The 17,020-nt window shown below is 41.3% G+C and overlaps 2 protein-coding genes across 12 annotated transcripts in view; both read left to right on the forward strand.

Moving 5' to 3' along the window:
* LOC307035042 (ankyrin repeat and SAM domain-containing protein 1A) overlaps positions 1-5,633 on the forward strand; it is a 64,237-nt gene extending 58,604 nt beyond the window's left edge. For 5 of the 10 annotated variants that reach the window (XM_079673992.1, XM_079673993.1, XM_079673990.1 and 2 more), the window contains 2 exons: positions 977-1,159; positions 2,828-4,034. In XM_079673992.1, coding sequence (XP_079530118.1) covers positions 977-1,159; positions 2,828-2,944 — 300 coding nt within the window. In that variant the 3' untranslated portion in view covers positions 2,945-4,034. Of the gene's footprint in view, positions 1-976; positions 1,160-2,827; positions 4,036-4,121 lie in introns of those variants that run through there. The other 5 variants (XM_079673985.1, XM_079673987.1, XM_079673988.1 and 2 more) reach the window with 2 other exon arrangements.
* Positions 5,634-7,363: 1,730 nt separating this feature from the next.
* LOC307035048 (specifically androgen-regulated gene protein) lies at positions 7,364-17,020 on the forward strand. 2 transcript variants are annotated; one of them, XM_079674011.1, is made up of 4 exons: positions 7,364-7,584; positions 11,491-11,690; positions 13,095-13,257; positions 13,463-17,020. In XM_079674011.1, the coding sequence occupies exons 2-4, from the start codon at positions 11,586-11,588 to the stop codon at positions 15,232-15,234; spliced, it is 2,040 nt and encodes a 679-aa protein (XP_079530137.1). In that variant the 5' UTR covers positions 7,364-7,584; positions 11,491-11,585; the 3' UTR covers positions 15,235-17,020. The 2 variants fall into 2 exon arrangements, with proteins under 2 accessions (XP_079530137.1, XP_079530136.1); XM_079674010.1 differs by having other exon boundaries at positions 7,365-7,554.

The following is a 17,020-nucleotide window of genomic DNA, read 5'->3' on the forward strand; positions in this document are numbered from 1 at the left end:
CTGCGGATTGCCACCTAGTAGACACAGTGCTACTCTGGCCATGATGACTGTCCCTCCTTAAAGTACTCTGTCCCCCCCTGACACCGGATGATTATCCTGCTAATCTTTCCCATAATGCACCAAGGGGCTTTCCAGGCTGAAGTCAGTTAAACTAGGCTCATTTTCCTCTTCGGGGCTTAAACGAGGGGCTTTGTCTCAAGCAGTAATGCAGTCGGATAGCAGCTGCTGTGAGATGTGATTGGTTATTCTAAACTGTATTGACCAGAGAGCTGCAACAATTAGACAACGTAATCGATAAGTTGATCTTTGAGAGTTGATTGAAAGCTTAAGTGGCTTCTAATGCAAAAAGCAAGAACGTTCAGCCATTTCAATGATGGAGATTTCTATCTTTACTGTGTTTTGAATCATATTAAACTAAATATCTTTGCGTTTTGGACAGACAAAACAACATTTGAAGACATCACCTCAGTATTTTCTGACATCTTATAGACCAAACAACTTATTCATTAAGAAAATAAATAATTGTTAGTTGCATCAATTTTTGCCCATTCTGCTGCTACCATCCCCAGAGAGGGATCACAGAGCTGAACACATCTGTCTGGTGCAGAAGGCACGAGATGAATCAGGACATTAACTAAACAAGTTGAATAACAATATGCAGATTATTGCGTAACTCTGCGTCCCTTTTGTGTCTGTGTTCCTACCATGATTGCTTATCCCACTTTCCAAGGTATGCCGTGTGAAGCTTGAATGCTCCGTCGGAAGTCTGAGGTGCTTGATCACACTTGGAAGCTGTCAGTGTTTAACAATAGTTTGCTTTTGCACAATGCTCTCGAGATTAAAGCCACTTCTCCTTGTTACAAAGACGTTTTATGGAATATGTACTTCATGCGTACTGCAAACCAAATATTGTTGTTCAAAGCCGAGAATACCTAAAAAGGCTGCCTGCTTTTCGTCTTTCTCCCTCTCTGTGTAGAATCTGACCTATGAGATCATCCTGACGCTGGGCCAGGCGTTCGAGGTGGCCTATCAGCTGGCTCTGCAGGCCCAGAGGACCAAACAGCCCCAGAGCCTCCCCGTGTGCCCCGGCTCAGAGCTCATCGAGACCAAGTCCAGCCGACCTGTACCAAAACCACGAGGCAACGCACGGAAGTCAGGGGTAAGTGGACCTTGAACATTAATATAGCACAAGACACCATATAAACATTTTAGGAGATAGTTTATTGGACATGATTAAATAGAGCAACTCATTTAAGTTCTCCTCCTGTGGTGGAAGTATCTTTGTCTGACCCTTAAATTCACCTTTCCTGTTCATTTGGCAGTGATTTCAGGCTCTGTGTAGAACGCATGGTGCAAATGTGGGAGGAGAGGTGAGGGGTGCAGTCATTTCAATTTTATCTATAGGGGGTCTGCAGTATCATACTTTTAAAAATCAGCCACATTCAATATCCAGAGAGAAAAAGAACACCTGCTGTGTTTTCTAATGATAGACTCAAGCAGCAGGAGGTCAAAACTCAAGCAACACTTATTAAAGTATGAAGAACAACTTTATTGTGTACTGCAAATGTTGTTGGAGCTTTTTTTTCTTCTCCGGGCAAAATTAGGTCAAGTTGTGCCAGAAATATTTTTCCTCTATGTTCAACTGCAGCATATCCTACATAACGGACTTCTGATCATTTTTTAAGAAACATTATTCCAGGCTTTTTGAAACGAACCCTCAAAACACATTAGTAAAACATTTGTAACAGCTTCTCCCTTCATTATGATTACACTGTTCCGATGACTTTCTTTGCCATTAGCATAAAACCATTAAGAAGTGAAGCTTGTGCTGAATATAAATGAGATAAACATCGCACATCTCCAGCTGCTTAATGAAGTCGACAGAATCATGTTAAGAAAGTTTACTTACTCCTGTGATTCCCCTCACCTTTTGTATTTGTATAAATGCCTCACACTCCCTCAGTGACACACCCACACCCTGTTGATCTGCTTCTGTCTCGTGCTGCTCAAATCTGTCACACCCTTTTTTATTCTCACTTCCTGTCTGTGCTGCTTGTCTTTCCTTCTTCCTCTCCGCTCTCTTGCTGGCCGTGTTGATCTCTCCCAGGACTCTCCTCCTCTGGACAGTCGCTGCTGTTACTGTCACACCTGCACCACCCATTGCCCCTCCTACGCCCCGCTGCACTATGCCAGCCCTGCCGCCCAGGTGCTGCCTCATCTCCATCCTCTCGCTCTTTGCTCCTCTCTCTCTACCTCCCTACTTTATTTCACCTTCTCGCTGCCTTACAATCCCCCAGTATGCTCCATTTGTGTCTTTACCCCATGATTGTCTTTGTGAATGTTTGTTGCTGTTATTGTATGTCGAAGTGTAGTTTTTAAAATAAATAAATGTGTTGGTCTTTTCCACACTTGGCCACATGTGGACTGATGAATGTTACTTTTGACTCTGGCGTCCTCTAGTGGCTTTGTGCTAGTAACACATGCAGAACATTTACTGAGACAGAGGAGCCCATTCAGTTCCTCAGTGGATAGTTAATGTGCCAAAGTTATTTCAGTTCAAGTAAAGGAACTTGTATGAAAATCATTACAAATTCTATAAAATAGACTAATGAAAAAGGTTTTAGATTGACTCTACAGACATAATTGACAACGGCGCTGAATACATTATATTAGAGTGTATTCCAGACTCGGGTAAATCTGCATGCATCATTGAAACTGATTTTGACGCCGTGATCTAGTCCGAATGCCACTGGCCAAACATATATTTAAGTGATTTACTTAATTTCTGCAGATGTTGAGATTTGGTGCATTCTCTTCATGTCTACAGGGGGACATCGCAGAGCAGGAGGGGGATTCTCACTCCCAGGGCAGCGCCACGTGGCTCGTGGACCCCAAGGAATCCAAGCGCACTATCAGCACTAAGTACGAGACCACCATATTCTGATTGGACCCCTCTTCCTCCTGACCTCTGACCTCTGTTCCTGGTCTCACCCCTCTTCCTCCCCCTCGTTCTGTGTGCCTTTTCGCTGTGACTCTGCCTCTCCCTCTCTGGGCTGGACCCCTGCCCCCCCCCGTCTCCCGTCTCCCTCTGGCCAACACTCACCTAACACCGACACAGTCTGCGTGCTTTGCTCCTTCTGCTAATCCACCACCACTTCTTCACTTTTCAATGATTATTACCCTTCTGCTGTATCGACCCTCCTGTAGCTCCTGTCACTCAAACTTCCTGTCTGCCACTCGCCTTCACTGTAACTCCTCTCCGTTTTAACCCTGTATGCTTCCCGAACTCCCCCTGAATTTCTGCACCCTTCAACATCCCACTTTTGGCTCTTGGGTGATCTTCTTTTATTGGTGCTTTTCCTGCTCTACTAGGCGACGGCCGCTCTGAGGCTTTTCTCTCTGATCTTTCAACTCCTGACTTCTCCGAGTGCTGAGCAAATCTGCTTCACCACGACACAGAGTGAGCCCCTGCACACACCCTGTACCTGGAGGGACATGTTTCCCGAAGAAAAACTGAAACACCGGTCGTAAAATTCTATGAGTGTTGATGTTATGGAGCTTACACAGGATTTGCTATGGGGGACATTTTCACTGTCAGCGGTCTGCTTGAAGCCAAAGGAGGCCGAGATCCTAGCACTGTGATAAGGTCCATTCAGAGCTGAGAATGGTAGCATTTTGGGGGGAAAAGGGGAACAGAATAGGGCATAAAAGCTGATAAGGACCCGCATGTAAGTGTTCCTTGTTGCTCCAGGAAATAGACAGTCCCAACTGTCTTAAGACAGGCATGCCCTGCCTCTGTCCGTCAATCAGAGCTCCAGGTTTGAAACCGGATGTTTCTGGAGAGGACTTACTATGACTCAGCACTTTTGCCAAATCTACAAGTTCATCTTCTCCGTCTCCTCTTTTTTTCCTTCTTCTTTTCACGACTAATGCCTTCTATGCTCATCCTGTCAGCATTGCCTTTTGTTTTGCCAATCACTACCTGGTTAATATTTCACGCCTGCTTGTGAAAAGAGTTAATCATTATATGGGAGGGGGGGGGGTAATCCATCATCTACCCGCTGTTTATTTGACTTTATTTAACCTCATTCCTTTGTGTTCATGTTTCCTCTTCCTTATAGCTGAACACTGTGGCCACTCCCAGCCAATAAGAAAGGACAGGCATGAGCCCTGTTGCATTGTGGGTAGGATGTTTTGGTGGAAAAAATGACCCACTCCCCATGCGGCAAAATCACATCACCACTTGGAATCGAGCTCAGCACTGTAACACACGGCCTGGAGACACACAGACGTAAACACTGCAGATCAGCTGACATCCCCGACTTCATCACACACACACACACACACACACACACACACACACACACACACACACACACACACACACACACACACACACACACACACCATTTATCTCAATCGGAGAGTGATGGAGTCAGATGTTAGTGTTGCTTTTTGCATTACCTGAGAGATTAATTGAGGGTTGATGTTCTCTCTTTGAGGAAATGTACCTGCTGCGATGTCACAATGCAGAACTGGTTGTAAAAGGGGAAGTGGCAGAGATCGGGAACATTGTCCTGTGTTGTGAAAGAAAGGTACTAACTACCAGACAGACACCTCACTCTGACGGAACACAGTCCTTCCTGGGTAATTTGTCCACACATTGTAGCGTCTTTTTATGACTGTCATCCACACATACATGTATAACTGTGATAAACAATGTAATCTTGCACGGGAGGAACTCTAACCAAACTCAAAGGGCAGAGGAACTGACACTACAAAGACTGTTTTATAATAATAATAATATAACGGGGTGGCTTTTATATGATTTGAACGTTTTTCTGTATGTTTTAATTGTTTTAGAGGACTATAATATGTCCTAATGCTGGAACTGGATCGGCTGTGGTTCACTGCTGCTCCCTCTCTCCTTCCCTGCTCCTTTGTTCAGTTAATCCAGACAAGATTAATCACCAAACCTGCCATGCAGCCTGGTATGTCTTCAGTTTTAAGATGCAGAAAAGAACAATAGGGAACAGCATGTTTCTCCTAGCTCTCTCCCAGTGTGTTGACTGTTAATCGTACTTTTTGTTCAGCAGATAAATATATGGGTACATGGTCTGGTCCTTCTTGATTTAACTGTTGTATATGTGGTACGTTGTCAGGCCAGTACGATAACTCTATGGTACTCTACTGTCTTCAGCTCGCTGGTGTCGGCACCTTCGGCCATCAGCCTGGTCCCGTTCTGCTTTTGCACATTGTTTAGGATCAGGAGAGATATTTCGGGACTAATCTGATGACAACAATGATGAGAATGATATTGTAAATGAGTTCTAGCGGTCTGTATTTTGATACTTGAATGATTTTTGCTTTTATAGATATCTATATATATGTGTATATGTATGTATGTAATTTTTGACGTTTGTCAAAAGAGAGAAAAGGACTATGTCTTATAAAGTTAAACATATCGTGAATAAATACCCTGTGATTTAAGAAAAAAAAAGGCTGAGAAAACAAAGACTCAGAAGAGGGACCTCACTTCAGAAAAAAAAGATTGTAAATAATCTCGGGCTTCCAGTCTTTTTTATGATTATTTTTCATAATTGTACAACTAATAAATGGCGAAATTAGAAAAAGCTGACTTCTGAATCTTTATTTGTCCAATTACTGATCTTATGTTATGTTACCATGGAATGTTTTGCATTATTGTTTTTATTTTTGGTCGAATTTTGAACACCTAGTTCTTCTGCCTTTCTGATTTTTTGGGTTGTTTATTTACTAGTTTAGCTTAATTAATATGTATTTAGTACATTTTTTCAAAATTGCCCTCAGGTTGTGTATTGACATTATTATTTTTAAATATTTGTATCCTTCTGTTGCCTGACAATTTTAAAGGCCAACTTCTGTTATTTTGTCTAAATCAACTCATTCACCTAGAAAATTAAAACTAAGTTTGTAACTGTATGAATACGGGAAATTAATCAGCTGCATACAGTTAACCAAATAGTTAAATAAATCATGTTATGTTATCTAATTTCACTTTTTTTTTTGTTCAAAATTCAGTAGTTATTCAGTACTGGGGCTGATGGCCAAAACACTTTATACTCTCTTTGACTCTGAAACAGGAAGATGTTATTTCATCGAAAAACTGGAAAGACGTTCCTTATTATCTATAAAAGTGTTAATCTTCAGGTTACAAATTACACTGTTATACATCAAGTCAAATGGCATTAAACCAACAACTGCAGCCTGCGTCAAACAGCCACACGTCTCAGAACCCTAAAGCTGCGTTATTTGTTAAAATGTTATGACTGCTGGTCTGGAAAACATTTGTGTTATGTTGCCTCGTTGGCCAACACAAAAACATCAACAGAACAGATGATAGTTCCTCTGGCAGATATGAACATGGATTTACACATCTGCTCATTTTCATAGATATGCGACAGACGTCACAGGAACTGCTGTTCCTGGGGAACAGATCGGCTCGCTGCGTGCTGATTGTGCGGCTGATATCTGCAGACAGGCCTGCTTTGTTCACAAACACAAGACTGTTCACAGCGTGCACCCTGTAAACAAAGAGAACAACTGGGGAAACAAGCAAGAGGGATTTGAATTTTTAGGATACAAAAGAATAAACAGGACAGAATTTCATTGTGCAACTTTCCATGAAGGGAATGGATTTAGAAATAGTCACTTTATTAACTATAAGATGTATAGATGTGTTATTACAAGGCATTAATACGATTATATTAGATCAAATTGTTATGAAGAATCCAATAGTAATCTAATTATTCTGTTAAATGTTGTTACTAAAGGGTCATCCATCCACAAAGCAATCGTAAATGTTCAGGTTCTTGACCAATAACAACATAAAAAGACAAAACAAACGCTGATTTGGACAGTCAAGGGCCTAGTTTGTTTATTTGGTTTATGTAACTGTCAACAAGATGTGTTTTTCTTCAAAGATAAAATAACGCTTTGATAAATGCAACTTGTGACAAAATACTGCTCTTTCAAAACTAACTGCATTATAATTGATTAACAGAAACATGCTTCCATCATTATCATGAGTGTTAGAAGGCTGCTAATAATATATATCTCAAAGCATATCTTTGTCTCAGTACAGACAATTTCACTTATCTGTTCTTGTCGAATTGATAAGTAGGTCACAACAAGTTCACTTTTCAAAATGCAAACAAAAACAAAAAGCTTATTGTTAAGTTAAAAAAAACTTTTGTGACTTTCATATTTAGTATAAAATGTTTCTACTTATGCTTTGGAGAATAAAAATACTTTCCATTGGCTGCTGCTATTCCATTGGCTCTTCCTCGATCAGACGCTCGCTTATTGGCCGCCCACACCAACCTGTCCGGAAGCTAATTGGCTCACCTGCTGCAGGTTTCTCCACCTGTTCCGTCTTCTCTTCGTGTAGTTCTACTTCCAAGAACAGTGCAGCTGTCAGAGGGGACTGAGGTGCACCGACATGGACTAAACACAGCTCGTTTCTTTTTATACACACAGCTGTACGGGTTTACATCTGTTCTCTTTACATCGTTGGTGAGTTATCAAGAAATCCCTCTGTTTGAAGTGAGTGCGATCTTTGGTTCTGCTTTATTCATGCATACGACAGCGTTATGAGGAAAGAGTACTTCGCATATTTTTTTTTGAAAACGTGCTTTTACAAAAATATAATCAACCTTAAAGCATGGTATGAGTGTGCAATTCGTTTAGACCCCTAGTTATATTTTATAAAGCTTTGCCTTGATTATTTACTGTATTTGAGGAGGTTTCAGGACTCTTTGCACAAATAGCCTCATCATCTGTCACTAGGCAGTTTGGGTTGGAGGGAAGTTGAGGGTGATGAAGAAATATTCCCACTATAAATCAATAAATATACGACATTGCTAATCCATTTCATGCTCTTAAAAACCTGTAACTCCTTTCAAAGATTGATCATTAATGTGGCATCATTGAATATAAGTTGGCTTAATGGTTATAGGTTGAGTCAAAGTGCAAATATTTGAAGATAAATGTCAATAACACAGAATTCAGTGGAACATGTGCCAAGCTAAACATTAATGAAGAAAATGGTGTTCACTCGAGCGGGTAGAGAGTTACACAACCTGCTGATGTTCACCATGAACTTGTGTTTACTGACAATCATTAAACCAGCTCCGAGGCTGCCCTTGAACACATACTTCACATTTTTGGATCCTTTAAAGACTTTTTTTTTGGCACAATTACTATAATGTATCCTCATAAAGTGTAGATAATGATTCCTTGGATTGTAATTAAGCCTGGGAAGCTGAAACTTCTCACAGTAAACATTTAAAATACCTGTAGCTGATCCTCCCCCTTTTATAGTTTATAGTTTTGTTATATGCTGAGTTATAATTCAAGTGGAACACCAAGTAACATCAGAGCAGTTTAATTTAAAGTAGGAGTAAGCAAGGTGACATTCCTTTCACTATTAGATCCTGACTCAGCTGTGGGTGCAGTGACTATGGTTTGTTGTTCAGGTATGAGGTGTTGGCTGCTCTGCCTCGGACACTTCCCTCGCTCTGCTGGTCTGAATGAGCTGATGGGAGGACCGATAATTGGCTCCTATTAAAGCTTTGACTAAGAGGCCACTTCATGCTTCGTCAGCCAGCCTTTGTTGCCAGAAAACACGAGTTAGTTATGTGGGTGTTGGTGATCAGGTTTTAACCCAACTGTCCTTTGCTATGTCTTCATGTCAACAAGATATTGCTCATCAGTGGCTTCCTACCAGGCTCTAACAATATCTATTTTTTACCAAGTAACTTTTCTTGTAACTTGTGCTTTAAAACTTGTATTGTTATGATCCAGTTTCTAAATCAGTTTGTTAATATTAGTTCAAGTATTTTCTCAAGCTTACTTTTATTTTTCATCCTAGTGAAGCATCCTGCATTACATTTTGTTATCCTTCATTTGTCAGAGAAAAGTCATATCTGTTGTACTGTCTCTCTATAAATGCGCTCTTGTGCTCAGGGATTAATCAAAACGTTAAAAATGTGTTATTAAAATGAGACCATAATACAAATTAATCAATTCTACCCTGTATACATTTTCTCTCTATGGTATATCCTTAGTTCAAACAAAGACAGGGTCAAAGGGGAATTCTATTGTATCTTTTTAGAAAACACAAATATTTGAGTCCAAATCCGAGTGGTTCAAGTGTTTTAATCATTAACCAGTTACATTTTCTATATATTTGTATTTTACTTAAGCCTCTTTTAAAGTCCTATCGTCATACCATAGATAACATATTGATTTTCAAACTGAAACGCAAAGTACTGAAGATAAATACTGAGGAGTCACTATTCTCGCTGTAGCAATGAAGTGATCTCAGTCATTAATCATTCATCTTTTTTAGGCTGCTGTCATAAAATGCCGTTCCAAGAAACATCCCTGAAGCTAGGGCTGCTCGATTATGGCAAAAATCATAATCTCGATTATTTGGGTCAATAATTGATATCACGATTATTAAAAACGTTTAACCCTTTACTTTGAAAACATCCATTTATCGAAAAAAAAAAACAACAGTATGTTTTGAACAGTTGATTACCCTGAACTTTAAGTATAATTCAACTGAAAAACCAATAAAAATAAAAATAAATAATCGTTTTATTTCGATGATGTTGTTTACGTAATCGTTGCAAGCTAAAATCATAATTGCGATTAAAATACGATTAATTGAGCAGCCCTACAAGAAGCGGCTCCTATTTTCCTTGAAGCATTTCTTGCATCACAAATTATTTAAATTTGGCAGAGCAGACATATTGTTTATGGGTAAGGTGCGTTAATGGAAACTCATGCCAAATCATAAAACTATGATAACTGCCAGCCTTCATGCAGTATCATGACCTTTATGCCGTTTTTGGGACTAAAACCAACATTGACTCATAACGGTCAACACTTAATTTCCTTACTCTTATTTGTTCAATCATATGTTCTCTGAGATAAGAGAACAATGCCGTTGGCTTTGCTCTGTTTCCACGAACACACCTGAACCTGATTGTGCAGCTAGGCCTACGTGATGAGTAAGCCATATTACAGGTTGTAAAGCCTTTGTCACTATTATACATCTGTGTGACCTATTTAGACACAAATCCACTGAAGAGCCATAACCCAAGTTAAATAAATATTATCCCTTTGTGAGTCAATCATGATACATTGTTGGATGTAAGTGCTTCCCAGACTTGCTAGTGCACGTTAAGCCCTTCTAATGGAAAGTGAAGAACTTTGCTTCATGTGGCCTCGTCTTTATTGCCTTATTAATTCATTTACTCCCCTATGTGTTTCTAATTATACCCTCCATTATTGAGGCTTTGGAAAATCTTTTTCCTAGTATTGTATTGTATAAGTAGATGTAATAATCGCTCTACTTATTTTGGCTGGCACACTTTCCTCATTCCTGAGCTGTCAATGGTAATATACACAAGGTAATATGCAGGAAATACATGTAATGTTATGTAACATAACACTGCAGATCAACTGTCTACTCAAATTGTACATGATGTGAAGAACGTCATGCTCATGCACGAACAAAGATGAGACGTCTGGCTTCATGGCTGAATCATCGTGACTGGAATTCTTATTAACAAACCACTTAAAGCATCGCCGCATAACCTGAAAGCTAAAATGCCGACATTCTTCTTTGTACTATCTGTCGCTGCAATCTTTTCGCAAACAATTCTCACTACTGAAGTTAATATAATAAACCATTACAAGTCTTTGTTCACTTTTGAAATCACTTTAGTCTGTTTACCATCCCTCCACTATAGCTCAATACTGAATCACAAGGGAACCTCGTACCAGACGTCGAACACTTTAGAAAGTATCTGAACAGACAGTTGAAGCATCACATGAGCTTCAGAAACATTTTGAAATCCCTTTTTGCAGAAACGAAGACTGCGGATGTCTCCCGTCACTTACATTGAAAACTCATTAGGAAATCTTCTTTTACTGGCCCATCTGAACATGAACGATAACGGCAATATAACAAGCTTTATTGCCGTTATGATTACCTGACCATTATCCAAAGACAGACAGGAAAAATTGTGAGCCCATCCTAAAAGAACAATAATGTCTAATTTATCAAAAATAATAACTAGTTTATTCATTCATTTAAATAATGAAGCAATTGCACATAGCTAGTTATGTTTAATATATCTCAGTGACAGTGAGAGCACATTTAACATCTTAACTACAAGAGCCATTACATTATGAGGATAATGTAGCTATCAGTTGTAATTTGTGGCCTTCATTTATCACGCTAATGGAAAAATTTACATTAATAGTTGTTGCTTGGATGTTTGCAAACCAATTTTGTGAATGATTAAAGCTTTATCTCATCTTTACCAGCTGTAGGACATCAGTATTCGTATTTGAATCATTATAAAGAAGGGACAGCGGTAACACACACATTTCATCATTTTGTCCCATTCTTAAATGTTCTCCTTTACTTTTCAGGTTCTACCTCAGCCTGAGTCTCTGTGAAAGTTACCGGTCACAAGGGGACTGTGAGACCCAGGTACCGCCCTCGTCCTCGTCCTCTTCCTCATGCCATGCCGAAGAGTGACACTTGGCCAGGCGGCGTTGCCATGGATGCCTCGAGTAATTTAGACAGTGCTGGGAGCCGCGACAGTGTAATCAGCATGAACTCTGGCTATGTGAGTTCTGCAGTACATCTCATCCCAGCCTTCTGTCCCAATGACCTTGTCTCTTATCTGCTCTTTGTGTAACACATGGACACACTTTACTGCGACACGTCTCCTCTCGTCCATCTGAATAAACATTACATTTATACACGCTTCTGCAATTTATTGGAGTGGTGAAATACGGAACTGGGACTTTTTTCAATTAATTTGTTCAAACAGTTTAAAAATACAAATACAATCATCAGACATAATGGAAAAATGTGGCGCAGTACACCCAGAAAAAGCTGTACAAACCTTGAGAGTCAGGTGCCAAGACATTAAAGGGCCCTATTGTGCTTATTTAAGGCTGATATTTGAATATTGTGCCTCTACTGTGACATGTTCAAATGCTTTAATGGTCATTACATGTCTTTAATTATCTCATACTGCCTGCTGCAGCACCTCTTTTCACCCTCTTTCTGAAACCAGAGCCCAGTCTGCTCTGATTGATTAGCTGGCCAGCTCTGTAATGATTTGTCAACTGCTTAGAGATGTCTATGTATATATATATATATATATATATATATATATAATATTAATAGAATTGGAGAGAGTTAAAGGTGGGGTAGGTAATTTTGGAGAAACCAACTCGAGTGCGCTAGAATTTGAAAATACACAACCAGAACAAATCTGCCACTTCCTTACAGAGCCCCTCCTCCAACACACACAAACGCGCACATGACCAATCAGGGCACGAGATAAGTTTGTGCACAGATGGAAGGCTGACAGGCAGGTAGGCCATCCAGTTACTTTAGCCGGGCCGGCTCAGATGATTAGTCGTGCTTTTTACAGTACTACGGCTTCCACAGATGAGATTTCGGTATGGAGCACTTCAGATATTCATTGCTATCGGGATGTTAAGAGCATCCCATGGAATATAACTAAAAGTGTATCTCGAGCCGGTTTCTCAAACGTACCTACCCCACCTTTAATGTATTACACAGCAACATTAAATTGTGCATCAGGCTCTAATAACTTCTGCATGGTTTATTACAGTATCTATGAGAAGGTCAAATAAGAGGAAGTTAATGTTTTGGAGGTGATGTCCACTCATGTTGGTTCAGGCAGGGTGTCATTGAGAGTTTCTCTCTCGATGCCTCGACGGGAGTTTTTTTTTTAATGCCGTTCACAAGCACCTACTGTCACCTGAAATGAATTCCCCTGACAGGCCAATATGAAACAAAAGATGGCCAAGTACAGAACAGGATAAAAGTGGTGCAATTAGTCATCCCTCTGCAGCAGCTTGACCACTAAACCACTTTGACCTTTTGTTCCTGTCCTGTCTCTCATGGCGGTGGTAAGGGTTGAAGGGAGGACAGAGGTTGCTGAACATTTGAGAAACTGCTCCGAGTTTAAATGCGTTTATTTTGTCTGCAGAGTGAAGACAGTATGGAGCACTTAACAGCAGAAGAAAGAGCGTGTATCATGTATCTGGAGGAGACAATTGAAGCGTTGGAGGTGCAGGAGGACAGCGGCTTTTCAAACGATGAACCTGAAGCTGGATTACAGGCAGATAAAACAAGTCACATGAGAGTAAATGGTATGTTCATATCAAGAAAAAAACTATATTTGGACAAAATGCTAATTGAAAGCTAATGAACTTGTTAATTTTGTAATAATTTGTTTGTATCTTGATGTTTGATTACACTGGAAGTTGCTTTGGATAAAAGCGCCAGCTAAATGAAATATAATGTGAACACTGAATTACAATCAATAACTGCAGTATGTGTGTGTTTCTTACTTAGACATTTCCAGTTTCAACACTGATGAGTCTGGAGGAGCTTTAACCAACGGAGACAAAGCGGGGCATCACATTTTACAAACTCCAGAACCAGCGTCCTCTCCTGCATTCGACAGGAAAGATCTGAACACATCCATGAACCTCATGACTCAACTCAACCCTCCAGACTCAGAATCAGTCACTGATGGCAACATTCACAGTGAGTTGTGCATATCCACGGATGAGGATGGTACACTAAAGATTGTCCCAAGTGACAGTCTTTCCCCCGGTCCGTCCACTGGGGCCCCTGACACAGATGTGGGTGTGATCCCTCCTCCCTCAGCCTTCATGGATGAGCCCTTTAAGCCTCCACAGCCACAGAAAGTGAACTACCTTCCTCCACCTCCAGGAATACACAACCACCAGCCAGGAGGAACTGTTGACTTGGAGGCGCTACGTCGAAGATCCACTGAGAAGAGGTCTTCACAGAGGTCGCCTGTGAACAAGGAGCCTCCAAACAGTCCTCCAGAGCTGAGTCTACCAGCCGTCAGCTCGGGTCCCCCGTCAAGTCTTCCCCCGTCAAGTCTTCCCCCGTCCAGTCTTCCCCCGTCAAGCCTTCCCCCGTTAAGTCTTCGCCGGTCAAGTCTTCCCCCGTCAAGTCTTCCCCCGTCAAGTCTTCCCCCGTCAAGTCTTCCCCCGTCAAGTCTTCCCCCGTTAAGTCTTCCCCCGTTAAATCTTCCCCCGTCAAGTCTTCCCCCGTCAAGTCTTCCCCCGTTAAGTCTTCCCCCGTTAAGTCTTCCCCCGGCAAGTCTTCCCCCGTCAAGTCTTCCCCCGTCAAGTCTTCCCCCGTTAAGTCTTCCCCCGTCAAGTCCTCCCCCGTCAAGTCCTCCCCCTGAGGCCGCTGAGCCCAGAAGTCCCCCTGCTGTGGCCCCTAGGCCCAAGAAGCTTCCTTCCAACATTATTCTCAAATCACACAAAACTGGCTATGACGGCAGCTCTGGAGCTTCGGTGTCCACTAGCAGTGACTGGCATTTGTCCGACCCCCAGAGGGTCCGCATTGAGGCCCTACGGAAGCTCGGCCTGCTGCCTGCTGAGGCAGATTCAGGCCCTGCCCAGAGTCCTTCACTTTCTCCCCGAACCAGAAAGTCATGGGCAGCTCCTCCTTCTCCAAGCAGCTCAGCAGCTCCAAATACACCACCCTTGACTCCATCTTACATCCGAGTCCACAGCCCACCTCCTGCCTCCGCTCCTCCCCAGTCTCCTGCAGCTGAGCCGACAGCAGCTCCTTCTACAGCTGCTGAGGTCCTCCTAGTGCCTGCTGCTTTCAGTGATTCACTCGAGCCTCCTCCGTCGGATAATATACTCTCTGCTGTCAACACGCCCCCTCGTACCCCTCCTGCCCTGGTAAAGCATCTAACCCCACCAAAAGCCTTCAAATCCGCCTCCCTGGAGCGTTCTTTACCTGGCCTAAGCAGCTATATGGCGAGCCAAGAATCCAACAAGGCGGGAGGTGATCAGAGCCCCAGTCAGCTACGTAACAATCGTCCTCGTCCCGCCTCTCTGGGGAGTGGGAAAGAGTTCATTGCTGCTCAGAGAAATGGTTTGCATCCAGGCCGTGTCATCAGCAAAGAGCCGGACTTACGGAAGTCCCTGCAGGCCCACAATGCCTTTCAGCACACCGGAAGCTCTCAGAAGCTTCCTCGATCGCAAGGCATCAGCGTGCTGATCTGCCCGAGGTCAGATAACGAAGAAGACCGCCGTGACGCTCTGAAGAAGCTGGGGCTGATCAGGGACTGAGGCATCCATTTTCACACTTACTTACTAACTGCCATGGTATCCCTCAGATCATATATTTAAAGGAACACACCAGAGATTCATACATGATTGATAAAGGCATTGAAAAGACTTTCGGGAAGCATCTTAACCACATATTTATGCTCTTTCCTTTTTACTTCATCATGCACGAGACTGACTCGCATGTCTTGCATTCATTGGCCGCGCTTGCATCTACTATTATTGGACAGCCTTATGTACAGTGTTTTATTTCTCATAAAACTGCCAATCAAGACGTTTTTTAATACACACTGACTTACTGTAGCTGTGGTTGTGTAAATTAAAAATACTGTTAATTTTAAAAAGGGATTGAGTTATCTGAAATTGTAATATGTTTCTTGTAGTCTACATGTATAAACATTGGTGTACGTCTGTCACATGTTTTTCTTTACAGTGACACCACTGTTAGAGGTTAGTTCCTCTCTTTGTTTTCCTTTTTAAATACTCTCAAATGTCACCTTTCTTCACTTTCACTTCCTAAAATTCTTCAGATTGTTGCTTTGTTGGCTACAGGAACTAGCTAATATTTAGGTGTTTGTGTGTTTAACATGAGCTGCATTGACCCTGTATGGCTCAGTGCAGCATGTCAAAGCAAAGGATTTTACATTATAATTGAAGGGTGTTGACTAAATGAATAAAAAAAAGTAGAAAGCATGTATAGCTAGAACATACCTTGGCGTAACTCAAAGCACGTAATAGGCCGGCGGCCACTAGGTGATAAGAATTTGAAACACGCCGCTTTTGTGGTTGCTTAGTGACACACATGGAAAAACGTATGAGCTTGTTACACAGCGGATTTATGTGGTGTCAATTGTTGACCCCAAAACTTTTATTAGGTGCACATGTTATATATTTTTCGAACATACACTGTCCTTTCATTGCTTTCAAGTCACAAATGTACTTTATTTACATTTCTAACATATAATTTTCCTCTGGTGGCATGTAAAGAATTGGCCCTCATAAGTCATGTGAAATCTCAAAACAGACAGATGTTCTCTGGCTCAGCATTAGCACCTTTTATCTGATGTGATAGAGAGAGAACTGGTACAACCTGTTCCCGCCTCCAAGTTTAGACTTATGCAACACCTTTGCTGCTCTTGGTGGCACATTTACAAGCACGCAGTACCTCTGGAAATCATTTTATCACTGCTGCAGGTCTTTCAGAGATAAATAGATTTGCTCTATTCTCTAACACGGTGTTAAGGTCACCCACTGCTGTGAAAATTAAGCTCAATTTAAAAGTCAACTCTTAATAGGTATTCACATCATGAGACAACTGCACTATTGAGTGTGTAGAGAAACCGGCAAAAGTGTTTGAATCAACACATTTTGTCCCTATAGGACCATAATATTGACCTTTCGGACATTGTTGAAGGCCTGCCACATCAAAATGATACCAGTATTTTGCCAGTGCAGCAGTGAAGTGCTCTTATCTTTCTAGTTGGTGCCATTCAAGCTACTACACTTAACTAGGTGTGGTGTCTTAGTGCCAAGTGCACAGTCTTTGTTGTCTTAACCACACCCTGGATTTCTTCCCAACATGTATTTTATTAAGTTTGCATAATCTATAAACAGAATATTTTCATTAATGTATCTGTTTATTTTTTTGTTTATACAGTTTTGCTAAGGAAGATAAAACCTGAACTTCCAGAGGAAACTTTTAACAAGAGCCACGTGAAAAGGGATTTGAATACTGTTTTCAATATTTTCCAATGAGCATATTTTTGCAATAAAGATGAATGAAACACTA

The sequence above is a fragment of the Notothenia rossii genome, assembly GCF_949606895.1.
Source record: "Notothenia rossii genome assembly, chromosome: 4".
Taxonomy (NCBI): domain Eukaryota; kingdom Metazoa; phylum Chordata; class Actinopteri; order Perciformes; family Nototheniidae; genus Notothenia; species Notothenia rossii.

Bases quoted from the DNA above. Each gene is read 5' to 3' on its own strand.
- LOC307035048 (XM_079674011.1), top strand. From the start codon at position 11,586: ATGCCGAAGAGTGACACTTGGCCAGGCGGCGTTGCCATGGATGCCTCG. The intron at 11,691-13,094 runs GTGAGTTCTGCA...TTTTGTCTGCAG, and splicing joins TCAGCATGAACTCTGGCTAT to AGTGAAGACAGTATGGAGCA. The intron at 13,258-13,462 runs GTATGTTCATAT...TTTCTTACTTAG, and splicing joins AAGTCACATGAGAGTAAATG to ACATTTCCAGTTTCAACACT.